General features: G+C 38.1%; 2 protein-coding genes across 2 annotated transcripts in view; one reads left to right on the plus strand and one right to left on the minus strand.

Annotated features, from left to right (window-relative positions):
- PPM1E (protein phosphatase, Mg2+/Mn2+ dependent 1E) overlaps window positions 1–10,872 on the plus strand; it is a 169,750-nt gene extending 158,878 nt beyond the window's left edge. Inside the window, exons 4-7 of the mRNA XM_049637786.1 lie at window positions 685–873; window positions 3,221–3,364; window positions 3,599–3,692; window positions 9,605–10,872. Of these exons, the coding sequence (XP_049493743.1) occupies window positions 685–873; window positions 3,221–3,364; window positions 3,599–3,692; window positions 9,605–10,662 (1,485 nt within the window). The 3' untranslated portion in view covers window positions 10,663–10,872. The remainder of the gene's footprint in view (window positions 1–684; window positions 874–3,220; window positions 3,365–3,598; window positions 3,693–9,604) is intronic.
- Window positions 10,873–12,242: 1,370 nt separating this feature from the next.
- Window positions 12,243–15,742, minus strand: part of TRIM37 (tripartite motif containing 37) — a 145,842-nt gene continuing 142,342 nt past the window's right edge. The window contains exon 26 of the mRNA XM_049637772.1: window positions 12,243–12,503. Coding sequence (XP_049493729.1) covers window positions 12,500–12,503 — 4 coding nt within the window. The 3' untranslated portion in view covers window positions 12,243–12,499. The remainder of the gene's footprint in view (window positions 12,504–15,742) is intronic.

Genomic DNA, 15,742 nt, shown 5'->3' on the forward strand with positions numbered 1-15,742 from the left:
TGGGTGAGCCAGGAAGTGCGAGGCTCAATCTTGGATTAGAGGACAAGGCATAATGGTTACAGGACATTTGGACATCTAATATGGTTCAAGTTTGGCTAACCAGTTTAGAGACTGTGTTATATATGGTGGGTATTCAGTGTGACTGAATGATTTATGAAGAAGATATTATAATTAAGAAGTATGTGTATACTTTCATTATCTCTGTATTTTAAACAACCTAACATAATTGGCCCTGTGCTGAAGGCCAATTATTTTCTATTGTTCTCGGTTTCTAATTTTATAAGAATACTTTCATTTTGAGAAAAATGCTCAGAACAGCTTTTGCTCAATTTGTCCTTATACCTTCTCTTTCCTCCCCCTTCCCACAACTTGTAACAGCAGTTTTGAAGCAACTGTATGTGGGTGGTTTCCATGGTATAAGACAACAACTTTCACAAAGAGGGTGCTTCAGCCTGAGCTAATTGGCCATGATGTGTTCCAGTGTTATGTGTATAAACACAGATGCCCTCATATTGCAGGTATTTTAGCAGCTGATCATGCATGTCAAAAAAGGGAAGCATTTAGTCTCATTACTGGGTGACAAGTGTAGTAGAGGAGGACAATGGGCACCAGTACAGGGGATTGGTTCACTTGAGTCACACTGTACCTAACTCACTTAACTGTTTCTGTTTTTCTTATTGACAGGACCAGGAAGAACAAGCTTACTTTGCAGTGTTTGATGGCCATGGAGGAGTGGATGCTGCCATTTATGCCTCCATTCACCTGCATGTTAATTTAGTACGCCAGGAAATGTTCCCCCATGATCCTGCTGAGGCCCTGTGCCGGGCCTTCCGGGTTACTGATGAGCGGTTTGTGCAGAAAGCAGCCAGGGAGGTATGCCTTTTTCTCATAAATTCCAGCCATGAATGCACTGGCTGAGCTCAGCTTGGTCTGTGGTTCAAGGGCTGCTTTGGATTTTGTCTTTTTGGGCAGGCATTATTTAAAGTTCTCTTTCAAACTGTATTCTTGAGACCCACAGTATTGGATTCTATAGTAGTTCTAATTCCCTCTTTAGGGTTTTAGGGGGTGATATGATGTACTGTAGAGAAACTCCGAAGCTATAGTTTTCCAGAAAGCCAGTCCATTGCTGGATTTGGCAGGTGAGTTTTATCTTTCTTATTTACCAGCGCCTGTCAGGTTCACACTAGGACCATCTCTATAAGCAGACTTTTGCTGACAAGATCTGGGTATGGTGATTAAAACAATGGACTAAAAAGGAAACAGAAGCTAGATTACTCCCATACACTTGGTTCTAAATGGGTTGGCAGTGTTTTACTGTGTATCTCTTGAGGGAAAATTTGCTTGGAAAGAGTGAATCCTTAGATGATTCTTGAACTGATTTTCTCTTAATAGGAAGAAAAGTCAGAGCTCATGTCCTAATTTCTTAAGGTTAATCAGACCTAAGGTTTTTACTCTACATGAATGACAGGGGCTCCAAATTAAGATCTAAAAGTAAAAATTTTAATTATCATTCGGGGCATTGGTATATGATTAACTACAGTACTCTATTCATTTCTAACTGGGGGCCAATAGCAAGATAATAATTTTTAATTTTTAAAATTACAGAATTATACATAGAAAAATTAAGACTCCTGCCCTATGAATTAAACATTAACTATTTTTGAAATGGACTTGGAAAGAGCAGGGTCATCATTTAATCCATTTTTTCGATCTCATTGTTATTGGTTTATAGCAATAGTGGTGCTTGGAATTAATGAGACTAATTCAGAACTATTTGGTATTAAGCAATGAAAATATTTTGTTATCTCTCCACCTGCATCCCAGGTTTAGATTAATATGCAAATCCAACAACAGGAACCTAGGGTCTACATGTAGAGGTGGGGCAAGACAACAAAATACTCGTTGACCTCAGACCTTCTCAGAGGCTTTTGAGGGCTGGCGCTGCGTGGCTCTGCCTGCCTTGGAGCTGCTGGCTGTCCTCACTCTGAGGACAAGACTGGCCCCTGAGAGGTGATGTGTAATAACCAACGTGAAACTAAGAGACTTGCTTCGTCTTCTTCATCTTCTGTTTTATCCTTTTTCCTCTGTGCCCTCAAAATCAGGACTTCTTTCTGACCATGTTCACCTCATTTGCTTTGCCAGTGATCCTGATGTCTCTCAGTCTTGCCAACAGTTCTCTTGAATAATTTAGGTTTGTCTCAGCAGTTACTTTTCTCCTTCTTGTGCATCCATGTGCTGCTAACTGCTGGGAAGAAAGTAGCTATTCCTGTTGTGAAGCAGCCCTGCCTCCTGTTCTCTCCAGGGCATATGCACTGAAGTGTCTTTATCATGTGTTCCAGGGGGCTGAGTTTTTGAACACTCTGTGTGGGAAGGCATTTTATTGGTGGGTGAGGATTTATAACAAACTTTCCCTATATAGGGAAAATGAGAAGTTGTTTTTCTCATTGGATACAAGGGGCCTTTTACCATCCCTGACGCATTGGTTCTAATTTAGGCCAAGTCCTTGGTAACAGAAAGTCATGCTTATTTCGTGGTGACTCATGTCAAATTGGAGATGTCATTTTAGTATAGTAATATCGGGAGCATTAAGTACAGTGGTACTGAGCTATTGAGGTGAAATTCCAGGCTGTTCAGTGTTCCAAAAGCAAAGGCCCCTACAATTATTATAGATTTTTTTTTAAACTATAAGCAACTTAGCATGCCAGGAAACATGTATCTCTTGGCTCCTAGTTAATATTCAGAGTATGGGAGTATTTGTTGTATATCAGTCAGATATTTTATATGTTTTGTGTAATCTAGGATCCTCCCTGTGAACATACATCAGTAGCAAAATAGAGACCAGAATATGGAAATCTTTAAAGATTACTATAGTGGACTGACAACTGGACTAGGAGGAAAAAGAATTTCAGTTGTTTTGTGTACTAATGAATTACCTAGCCTTGAAAAATCACATAACCTGCCATAGTTTTTCTTACCTATACATGAAATGAAATGAAATGAAATGATCATCCCTGCCTTGCATATCACAGTTTGCATCTATGTGTGTGGACATGCACATAAAAATGCATTGAAAAATAGGAATTACTATTTATTGTGAAATCAAGTTATTAATAATCTAGCCCCCAACTAAAAGTTTATATTAACTATAAACTGCTTCTCAATGAGAATTTGATTTCTACTTATTTTTTACTGACTCTAGTTTTATTTAAATTATTTTCAGAGCTTAAGATGTGGGACCACAGGAGTGGTGACTTTTATCAGAGGTAACATGCTCCATGTGGCCTGGGTTGGGGATTCCCAGGTTATGCTTGTGAGAAAAGGCCAAGCTGTTGAACTAATGAAGCCACACAAACCGGACAGGGAGGTAAGTGTGCTCTGTTAGAGCACATGCCACAGAGGCAGTTTTCTAGTTACTAAGATTCATTTGATTATTATAATTACCACGACTCGCTGAGCAACCATGTCCACCTTACAAAGGAGTAATAAAGAGAACCTCTCCAGGAAGCTGATGAATATTATATCTCTTGTTTACTATGTAAGGTAGAAAAATAAATCCTGAATCCAATTATTTGCTTCTCTCTATTGCATTGCTGTTTAGGATGAAAAGCAGCGAATTGAGGCTCTTGGAGGTTGTGTAGTCTGGTTTGGTGCCTGGAGGGTGAATGGAAGTCTGTCGGTCTCCAGAGCTATTGGTAGGAAAAACCAATTAATTTTTGTTTCTCCAGACTGTCCTCTTCCAGATCACTGTCTTATATTAATTCCATATTATATTAACTACAATAAGAAAACCTGAGATGGTAATTTATATTATCAGACTGGTTATTATTATTTAAAATAACGATTGGATAATGCCTCTTAATTATTTGATTTAATCAACCATTTCATCTATATGCTTAAATACCATTATTAAAAGGGAACTATGTTAAATGCAGAACTTCTTAGTTTCTATCCTTTTTTTCTTTTTTGAATGGAAGCCCTTAATCTTTGGGACACAAATTTGCTTAAAACCATAGTGATCCTCATTTCATTCCATTTTGGGTCATATTTAGCTTGACTCGGTATTTTCAAGAGAACAGGAAGGCTTCCCTCTCTATATTTTACCTTTCTAATGTCTTTACTTGTTTTTCATTGAATTATAAAATGACATCAACATTGTACTTATTAGATGAAAACAATTTTCTTTATGTGGAATATACTGATTTGCCAGGTAACCCTAGGTTTTAAAGAATCTGGCTCCCTAGTACATAAGTTCTTCAGAAGGGGAAGTCAATGAAACTATCTAAAACTTAGAGAGTAAACAGCTAAGCTTATTGGACGGAATGACAAAATGCAAGGGCATAAGTTCAAAGATAGTCCTGTTTCTATTTTTGTTTTACTTTGGCACCTGGGTTTATTATATTTTAGGCTTCATGTCTTAGCTTCATTTTCTGGTTTTTAAAGTTTTTTTTTTTTTAACATTTATTTATTTTTGAGACAGAGCATGAACGGGGGAGGGGCAGAGAGAGAGGGAGACACAGAATTCGAAGCAGGCTCCAGGCTCTGAGCCATCAGCCCAGAGCCCAACACGGGGCTCGAACTCACAGACCATGAGATCGTGACCTGAGCTGAAGTCGGACGCTCAACCGACTGAGCCACCCAGGCGGCCCTCTGGTTTTTTAAAAAGAATAAATGTGTGTATCTTTATAGGTGATATGCATGCATACTGCAGTTCTTAGACCCTGCTCTTAAAGAAAAAATGAAGTGGTTTGACATAGGGATAAAATGGATAAACGGCATTCACATCCAACCCCCCAATTTTGCTTATCATTACCAAAACATTCTAGAACATTAACAAAATCTCAAAGGATTGATTCAGTTTCACCAGTGATGTGAGTTCCTCCCACTCTTTGGGAAGGTGCTGGCAAGCTGTGAAGTGGCCCAAATGTGAGCAGCAGAAGGCTGAGACAGAAAGTGAAAACTGAAAGATCCTGCAAGTGCTTCTGAAAAAATACGAGTTAGTTTTATATCTTAGACTGAGAGTTATTAGGAGCTCTGGAATAAGACCACCGAGGAGAAACTTCTCATTACTAAAACACACCCTCATGTAAAATTATTTCTGACAGTTCCTCTTGATCTTACTGTCTTTGTCACAGTACTGAAACGTACCTTTCATGCTGATAATAGAACCAACTTTACTAGAGAATACTTGCCTTTTCTTGCTTCTAAAATATAACACAAGGAGAAACCAAAAGCAAGGGAAGACTGTCCTTGAATAAGAGACAGTCTAAGAGAGAATAAGGCAAACTTGATAGACGAAGTGGCTTTTAGGTTGGATGTGGAGGACAGTGTGTAGGGGAGGAAATTCCAGGGGTAGGGGCATACAAATACGTGGGCGCCTGAAAGGGCATGCCATGTTTTAGGAACAGCAGCACATACAAGAGACTAGGGCAGAGGGTGGGCGTGGTAAAAGTAAGTGTTGCTGCCAGATTGTGAAGGGGTTTATATGCCAGGCTAAGTAGTCTAGACTCTCCCAGGTGAATAAGCATAGGGGCCACATGATCATTTATAATCCCTTATAAAGGTATTTGTTTGGGATGATGGTATAGAAGATGGACTAGAGTACAAAGACTAGATGGGATCTTTCAGGGGCTGTTGATACAGTTTGTTACAGCTATGAGGGCAGCTCAGAAAGGATACAGAGGAGGCAGAAATTGATTGGATGGAAGTGACAGTTTGTGGGGGTGGAGGAAAGCTGGCTTCCAGGTTTTTGACTTGTGTGACTGAGATGATAAAGCATCTGTAAAAAAGCAGCAGCATTTGTGGGGTGGGGAAGAGGGCGGGTAATGAGTTCATTTTGGACATTTTATATTCTAGGTACCTTACCTGTGTGGTATCTTAGAAGAGATAATTTATATGTAGTTGGAAATACAAATCTGAGCTTAGCAGAGTTCTGAGTTGCAGATAGAAATGTGGGAACTCATCCCATTTTGGCAATAATATTAGCACTCTGTGAAGTGATATTGTATATATTAGTTGACACTATAGGCATTGCCCAGGAAGAACATGTAGTGTGATGAGAGACCCAAGGATGAGACTCATTACTGAAGGTTCCTGCTCTCTAGGTTTGTATCTTGGCTCTGTCACTTTACAAGCTATGCGCCTTGGGAAATTAACTTCCTTGTGTCTGTTGTTCCTTTGTAAAGCAGGAATAGTAACAGTGACTGGCTCATGGAGTTTTTGTATTAAATAGTATAATACATGCACCATACTTAAAACCCTGCCTGGCAGAGTTTTAGCACAAAATGATCGTTAGTGCTGTTATTAAGTGAAAGAGCCAGTGAAGAAAAATCAAGGAGGGATCAGAAATATACAAATGGGCTACCACAGATACTAAGTAAGAGAATAGGGTTTCTAGGAGTTAAGTAGTCACAGGGTCAAGTGCTAGAGAGGTGAAGTGAGATGTGGGATAAAAAAAAAAAAAGACACGGAATTCTGAAAATAGGAAATAATTGGTAATATAGGAGAGGGAGAATGAGCAATAACAAAAGAATGTGTGTAGATTTAGTTTCTTGGGCAAGTTAGTGGTAAAGGAAATAATGTGGTGGCTTGTGCGAAAAGCTGATTTGGGAAAGGGTTGTTTTTATTGTTTTTGTTTTTAGGATAAGGAGTTTAGATCAGATTTGTAGGATAAAAGATGAGAGCAAGTAGAAGAGAAACTGAAGATGAGACAGAAGTGAGTCCTAGAGAGTCAGGTCCAAGAGCACAGGTTAGCTTTGAGAAGGAAAAAGAGACCTCTTATCTGAGACTGCTAACTCATAAGGTGAATCTCTTAAAAAAAATAATAAAAAAGGAGGGGGTAGGGGAAGGAATTGAGGAAATTCAGGTTTGATAAACTTCATTTTCTTTGAAGTAGGAAATCAGTCCCTCTACCAAAATCCAGTAGCTTAATTGGAAGAGAGAGGTGAAGAATGTGGGAAAGATTTGGAAAGCTCACAGAATAAAACAGGGGGCTAAATGGGGACAAGAAAAAGTACTCTTGAGCTGAGTTCAACTCTACTTAGGAAATAAGGGACACTTTTAAAGCTTTAAAAATGAACAGCTTTCAACAGTTTCTCCTCCTGAGCCCTTCAGATTTATGATCCAAAGTTGACAGAGGCATGATGTTTCCTAGCACATGGAGAGAGGAGGTTGAACATAAAAGGATGTTGCCATTTCCACCATGAAATGGATAATCATGCCCTCCTACCAAATTTGGGGGCGAAATGTCATGAATTTGACATCCAACAGTAGAGCAGGTGAAAAGCCAGAATTCTGGCAGCATTTTCTCTGTGCAAATCTTTTGTATGTTCTGTTCCAAACTAACAGTTGCAGTAGCCTTTTAATTGAAGCACTAAAACAAGATATTTGGGAACAGTATGACTCAGATCACATTTATTTTTAGAGCTGGAATTCAGAAAATAATAATGATGATAATAATAGGTGGAATAGGGGATGGGGAAATTTAGTAAAGTGGATTGGTGGAGAACACTGAATCCTGTGATTGGAAGTTTTGATTAGCTTTCTCAGGCTACTGGGAGGCATCACAGTATAGAAGTGAAATTGAAGTTGATGGAATCAAAACCATGTTTGAGGGAAGATGGTTCTGGCTACTGTATGAAAAAGACTAGTTTCGTATCTTTTATCTGTTTTTCAAGGTATCCCATCACGAGACCTGCTGAGAGGGCATGTGGCCCACACTGGTCCTAGCGGTTATTGCTAGGGTTCCTACTGAGCTTTCTGGGCCTATGTGAGGATTAAACAGGGATGTGAAATGTTGGAGAGGACCTTACTTATAGGAGAGAACCTACAACAAATTATGAGAAAGAGTAATGACAGAGCCAGATCACTTAAGTATAATTATCTTCATTTTATCATCCCCTAGTTACAAAGTCATTTTAGTACTTCATCAGTATCTAATGAGGGTTTGTAAGTAACAAAGGTAGGGTTGGGACCCAGGTAGTCTGACTCCACCAAGCTGTACTTTACAAATGATAAAATGTTTTGTAAATTTTAAAACTTTAACTGTTTCCTAATATAGCAGTTATTGCTAAATACTGTTTCCTATGTACAGTAGAAAATGAGTATCCCTTGTTGTACTAATAAGCGATCCTGTGTTATACTTAATAGGCTAAGGACCCTTTGGCTAGGCTCTCTCCAAGTACCTAGAGGAAAACAATAAATATAGAATGGATCTGGAAATGCTCTAGATCTGAAAGATCCAATGTGCATTGTAGATGATTAATTTTCTCAGTAGTCTAATGACAGACTGAAGACCATGAGCCCACATTAAGCTAAGTTTCTGTCTCCACTCCAAGCACTCCATATATAGCTACGCATCATTCCTTAACAGTTGTCTCTCTGTCTTTGTTAATGCTATTCCTTCAATCAAGGGCTCTTCTATGCCTGGTGATAACTAACTTCAAGGCCCAGTTCAAATGTCATTCTGTAAGTGGATGAACTATTAAATAAGAGAGAAATAATGGCCCAGTAGGGCTTTGGGGGCTCTCACAGTGTTCATAAGTAGAGAATGAACAATAGCAATAAAGGTGGCGGGGGGAGAGGGTTCGATCAAAGACAAATGAAGAAAGCAAAAATATGGTAGTCCCTGAAGATGAGAGAAATATGATTATGTTTTCCAGTTCTCTAGAAGTTACAAGTAAAGCAGCTTTAAAAAGCAAAAAGTGGGGCATCTGGGTGGCTTAGTCGGTTAGGCAGTTATCTTCAGCTCAATGATCTCATGGTTCATGGGTTCAAGTCCCATGTTGGGCTCTGTGCTGACTGCTCAGAGCCTGGAGCCTGTTTCAGATTCTGTGTCTCCCTCTCTCTCTGTCCCTCCCCTGCTCGCACTCTGTCTCTGTCTCTTCAAAAATAAATGTTTAAAAAACTTAAAAAAATAAAATAAAAACCAGAAAGTAACTAAGTAAATAAATAAATAGCAGAAAGCAAACTAGATTGGGAACCAAGAGGCTGACATTCTAGTTCTCATCTGAATCTTGGGATGACTTTTCCTGGCTTAAGGGAGTTGACTTGATTTTTAAAAATCCCTTGTAACTCAAACCTTTCTCTGTGCTAGCAGCATAAAGCTATTACTTTGAAAACAAAGACAGAAAATGTAAGTGTTTAATGAAGAGTGATCACAACTTTGTTTTTTTTTTTAATGTGGATTTGTTCTCAAGTCTGTTAAGTCAAATTTAACCACTAATAAAAAAAAAAAAAAGATCTATCAATAAACAAAATGTTCCTGTGTTAAGACTGAAATTTTTCAATGCAGCAAAAAATTTAGATTTGACATTTGTTGCCATGCTCAGCTAAGCCTAAATCATAGCTAGAGGCACAAGATTCAGAGTATAATAAGCTAGCTAAGTATGTAAGCCCAGTGAATGGCAATTATTTAACAGAGAGTAAGGAGTGAGCAGCATCTGATTAACAAAGAATTCAAGTACTATATTTTATCTGAAACTAGTTTATAAATTCTTTCCAGTGTATTCGGATCACAATCCAGTAAATTATGATCAGTCACAGCATTGGCCATAAACATTCCTATAAACATACAAGGTAAATTTGACCTACTTTTTAATTCCCACAGGAGATGCTGAACATAAGCCATATATCTGTGGGGATGCAGATTCTGCCTCTACTGTTTTGGATGGAACTGAAGACTACCTCATTCTGGCCTGTGATGGCTTCTATGACACCGTGAACCCTGATGAGGCAGTGAAAGTTGTGTCTGACCACCTGAAGGAGAATAATGGAGACAGTAGCATGGTTGCCCACAAATTAGTCGCATCAGCTCGTGATGCTGGGTCAAGTGATAACATCACTGTTATTGTGGTATTCCTGAGGGACATGAACAAAGCTGTAAATGTTAGTGAGGAATCAGATTGGACAGAGAACTCTTTTCAAGGAGGGCAAGAAGATGGTGGGGATGATAAGGAGAATCATGGAGAGTGCAAACGCCCTTGGCCTCAGCACCAGTGCTCAGCACCAGCCGATCTAGGCTATGATGGGCGTGTGGATTCATTCACTGATAGAACTAGCCTGAGCCCAGGGTCCCAAATCAACGTGCTGGAAGACCCAGGCTACCTAGATCTCACACAAATAGAAGCAAACAAACCTCACAGTGCCCAGTTTTTGCCACCAATTGAGATGTTTGGTTCTGGTGCACCAAAGAAGGCAAATCTTACTAATGAGCTAATAATGGAGAAAAAATCAGTTCAATCATCACTGCCTGAACAAAGTGGTGCTGGAGAGTTTCCCTCTTTTAATTTGGGTTCAACAGGGCAGCAGATATACAGAATGGAGAGCTTATCTCCTGTCTGTCCTAGGTTGGAAAATGAACAGTTCAAATTCCTGGGAAAGAGAGTTTCCAGATTGTCTCATTTACGCTATCATTATTCAAAGAGATGGTATGGATTCAGGTTTAATACAAAGTTGTATTCATTTATGTCTGCTCAAGAGCCTTCCCACAAAATAGGCACTGGTCTGTCCTCACTTATTCAAAGTGGGAAGAGAAATAGGATGTTAAGAAGTTTTCTGCCATGGAGGCAAAATATTTGGAAAGGATACAGTGCCAACATGATGAGGAAGCTCAGAAAGAGTAATGATATTCCAGACCCAGGTCTTCCTTGGAGCTATAAAATATAATACTTTCTCTCTTTAAAGTAGGCTAGCTAGCTCTCCCCCAATAAAAACACCACTATCAGAGTAGAAACAAGGTAGACATTTCTGAAATATATGTGCTTCATTATGAAACCATGGATGGCTCAATTCTTAAATGTAAATAGATCTCTAGAAAACCCAAAAGTGTTTCCAATCTAAAAAAAAAAAAAAGTATTGGCGGTTTCACTAGCAAAATTACACAACTGGTCCCTGTGATGTGTCTCCACACCTACATACAATCCCCACTTTACTACCCTTCACATCACTAGTGGAAGCTTGTGAGTTATTTTAGTCAGGATATCTAATGTTGAAATCTGAACGCAGGTGATATCTGGTTTGATGTGCCTAATATATCTATGGGAAACCTAATGCAGAATTAGATTTAACTGGGGGATGTTCCTTAAGACTGGGGACTGTGAGGGAACCCCTCCCCTCTTTTTTTTGGTTGGTAAAAGACTAAAAGCCATATGGGTTTTAATTGGTTACAGTGAAAGCAGAAAACTAGTATAAAAGTGTCATATTTTCAGACTTGTGAGGTGGTATACAGTCAAAAAGATATACTGATTTTTTTTTCCTGTAACATAAAAGATTATGAAAATTTTCTGAATTAAAAAGTATTTCCTAGGGCTGTGTAGCTATTTGGGAGTTTCATAACCTGTTATGGTGCTTTTGGCAGAATTTTTATTATTTGTCATTTTAGACTGCTGTCAACTGGTTTTAACCTATGATGCTAATATGTTTTTTCACTGTACCTTCATCTCAGGAATAAAACTGATTTAATGGAGATGATGTTAGGTACAAATATACTAGAATCAAGTTACCATTTAAAAAAGAAAAACAGTATTTCTATTTTTTCTGCCTTTTTTTAAGTTCACAGACAGCAAAAGCATACACTACTACAAAAATAAAAACTGGTTTTGGTGAATGAAAAATACTGGTTTTAACTTCTCTAAAATTGTTTTCCCCAAGGGAATGAAATAATTGGTATGAAAGAGGTTGAAAGTACTGCCCAAAGTCAGCCCAGAGAGGCCAAGTGCAAAGGAGAAGGCAGAGAACGGAGACTGAGGTCTATCTAGTTACAAATGGAGAATGCTCCAGAGTCCTGCTACATGCCACTTCAGACTGCAGAGAGGATGTCTTTCTCATTTCAGTATAGTTACTTATATTTGATAATTTGTCTGTTTTGCCATTTCTGTAGTTTCAAGCTAGAAGCATATCTTTAAAGACAGCAAATAAACTAATAAGCAGATTCATTCTGTGAAGCTGCCTCTGATTCTCTTGAGAATCATGAATAATACCACATGACCTTTTACCTTCCCCTAGTCAACCGTGGACCAGCCATACCATGGACAGGAGCTGCCCACTCACATACAACACTGGGAGGCACCAAATGTTCTTGCTGAAAAATGTCCACTGCCTGTGTTTTTTATAGAATAATACTGTTACTTTATGTTCCCCAGACCCATAATGGAGGACTCAGATTCCTAGATTTTAAAAACAAAGGACTGCAGCGTATTTTGGATGCCAGTATAGCTATATCAAATACATAAAAACTTCAGCAATGATCAGATTGTTAACCTATACATTTTATTTTTAAGAATTTGTAAGATTTTCAGTATTTCTCCTGAAGTCATTTATTCTTTTCTCAAGTCTTCTGACACGTGGCTAAAAAGGAGGAAGTAAACATGGCTCCAACTATAGTACCAGAATTTTCACTAACCTGATGTTTACCCCCATATACGGACCTCACTCACATCTGTCACTTTCTGAAGCCTAGATCTTGTTAACAACCCATCAGGTGAAGAGTCAGTTTCAAATCAAATTATCTAAGGAAACAAGAAAACAGGCAGCAGAGTATTGGTACACATTATAGTCCAAAGCACTTACCTAAATTAAAAAAAAAATTTTTAAGATTTTCTGTAGTTGTCCATTGCTACTGTGTTTGATCAGAATAAAGAAGGTGAAAGGAAAGAAGATACAAATGATAGATTTTTTCAGTGGGGAAAAATGGTTGGATGAAACTCGGATGAATAGACCACACTTTTAAGGGTCTGAATTTTGTAGATCTGACTATATAAGCAGTTCCATTTTTCATACCAGTAGCCCTCTAGAAAATAAAGCAGAGTAGTTCTAGTGTGGTCAAGTTATAAACCAATATTGTGAAAAATAGCAACTCTTCATTTGTTCACAACATGCATATTTATAGAGTAGTTAGGTACCATTTGTAAGGTAAATCCTTTAAAATTCTACATTAAAGTAGTGGTTATTGGTATGATATATGCTGCTCTTGATTCTATAAACTAGGTAAAAAGCAGTGCTTTGTGAAATGCAGTGTTATATCTTAATGCCACTGGTGATAGAAAGTAGTTCCCTTCGAGTTCAAATCCTGTGCCCTTATTTGCTGCTTGCTAATGTAAGCAATAAGTACCCCTCTAACTAATGGTATCTACACATTCTGTAACTTGTATTTAATGATGGTGTATCTGGTGATTGTAAAAATATTAGATATAAAAGTATATATAATATATATTAACTGTTAATGCTGAGGTAATAGTCTGTGAATTATGTGTTTTGTACTTTTAACTGTGTAATTTAGTGGTGGTGAAAATTCTACACTCAGTCCTTCAGAGTGACAGTATCCCTTTTTCAATTTAACATGATATGCATCAATTTGTTTGCCTGCTAAAGTCTTGTTAGAATAGGAAATAGTAAAACAAATATAAACAAGAAAGTGTAGTACTTGTTAGGGAAACAGACTTCAGGTTACCAAATGAAGTCCTTACAAACTCCTTGTACATTCACTGTGAGTTTCAAAGGGAATCAGTCCCTAAATTTAGGGTTTCCTTTGTTCACTTTCTAGATGTGTACTTTTGAGGGATATCTGAGGTTTAGCAACATTACAGCACCAAACACTGGGGCTATTAATCCCACTTATATCTGTGCTAAAGGGGATGGTGGAAACACACATGTATATACCTTTACTTTACCTAGAAGTGCCATCCACTGTCCTTGAAGTAGTAAGACTAAAGTTACTATTGCATTTAAGTAGGAGGATCCTTAAAAGTAACACCTTTTCCAAGGACAGTGTCAACAATGTCAATGTCAACACTGAGTCTGATTCTGACCACATTTATAGTGGTATAATGTCAACGTGGTGGTATAGTGTCACGCTGTATCTTCATGACAACCATACTCCATTGTTGGAACACTGTGCCAGTAAAAAGTGCAACATCCGATGGGCAGACGAAAATGATGCATAAAGAAGTTCAGTGTTTACAGATAAAACTGCTGTGGTTCAAGTACTTCTCCATCAAAGGCTTGCCAAGGCTTTGTGAGAAAGTGATTTGTAAATTATTACTTTAGTGTTTAAACATAATTTATTCACTCAATGACCATTCTCGCCTATGCAAGGCCATGAAGGGGGATACTATATAGTTTTGGTCACATCGTAATTTTGGACACTTTTTCTTTGAGTCTTAAATTAGCAAAGGAACGTACTTTTTTCACCTTTTAAAACCATGTGATATTAAAGGATAAATTACCCACTCTTCTGTTCTAACCTGTGAATAGCTTAAATGTTTTTCTTCAAAACAAGGTACCACCAGTATTATCACATGACTATTTTCCAAATGGTACTGTGTTGAAAAGTAATTGTTACTTCATCTTAGCAGTATTTTTTATCTTCTATTTTGAAGACTATTGTATTAATTAGAAAATAGGAAATAGGGAACTCCAGATTGACACAGCAGTTGTTCTGGAAAAGGAAATACTTTAATAAACTCTGATGTATTAGATAATCCACAGATACATCATTGTTAACTCTTACTCTAGGTGCTCTTTGATGAGAGACAGGCTTTGTTCCCTTGTTCATGACATTACTCTGCAAAGAATTCTCTATGGAGTGAAGCGAATGAAGTGAATCATTTCTTACCAAGTAAATTTAACAATTTACAAACCTGCTCTACAGCTCACTTATGAGTTCAGTTGTAATCATGAGTGATCCTTCCTATTTTATTAAAACTATTCAGGTTAAGACATATGTGGAAATATTGCCAATACCTTAATAAAACCCAACAATTTAAAACCACTAGTCATTTGTCTTTTTATTCAAAGGAAAGATAAGTTATTTATTGCTAAGGTTAATCATAGCAACGAAGAACCTCAAACCAAGCACATACTCCTAACCTAGATTAATTCAGACTCTGCTATACAAGTCTAATAAGCAGGAGGAAAGGCCTGCTGTGTTTAGATGTAAAAACAATTCTCCAAACTATCTACTGCCCTACATATGATATGTCACTTTCAACAAACTATACAGAACCATATGAAAAAAAAAAATGTATTCTGAAGAGTGAAGCAATCATCAGAACCAGCCACCCTTAACAGCCAAAGCAGTCTTGAGAAAGAACAAAGCTGGAAGTATCACAATCCCAGATTTCAAGCTATACTACAAAGGTGTAGTAACCAAAACCAGTATCGTACTGATACTGGCATAAAAATAGACCTAGTGATCAGTGGAAGAGAACAGAGCAAGCCCAGAAACCCAGTCGATGTGTGACAAAGGAGGTGTAAAACTATACAAGAGGGAAACATCAGTCTCTTCAGTAAATGGTGGTAAGAAAACTGGACCACAGTCACTCTTACATGGTACACAAAAATAAATTCAAAATGGATTAAATACCTAAATGTGACACCTGAAACCAAAAACAAAACCACACCAAAAACCTAGAAGAAAACATAGGCAATAATGTCTTTTTTAAATTTTTTTTTTTTAACGTTTATTTATTTTTGAGACAGAGAGACAGAGCATGAACGGGGGAGGGCCAGAGAGAGAGGGAGACACAGAATCGGAAGCAGGCTCCAGGCTCTGAGCCATCGGCCCAGAGCCCGACGCGGGGCTTGAACTCAAGGACTGTGAGATCGTGACCTGAGCTGAAGTCGGACGCTTAACCGACTGAGCCACCCAGGCGCCCCAATAATGTCTTTAACATGAGCCTTAGCAACATTTTTCTAGATCTGTCTCCTCAGGCAAGGTGAGCAAAAGCAAAAGTGAACTATGGGGACT

This window comes from Panthera uncia, chromosome E1 (genome assembly GCF_023721935.1).
Source record: "Panthera uncia isolate 11264 chromosome E1, Puncia_PCG_1.0, whole genome shotgun sequence".
NCBI lineage: Eukaryota > Metazoa > Chordata > Mammalia > Carnivora > Felidae > Panthera > Panthera uncia.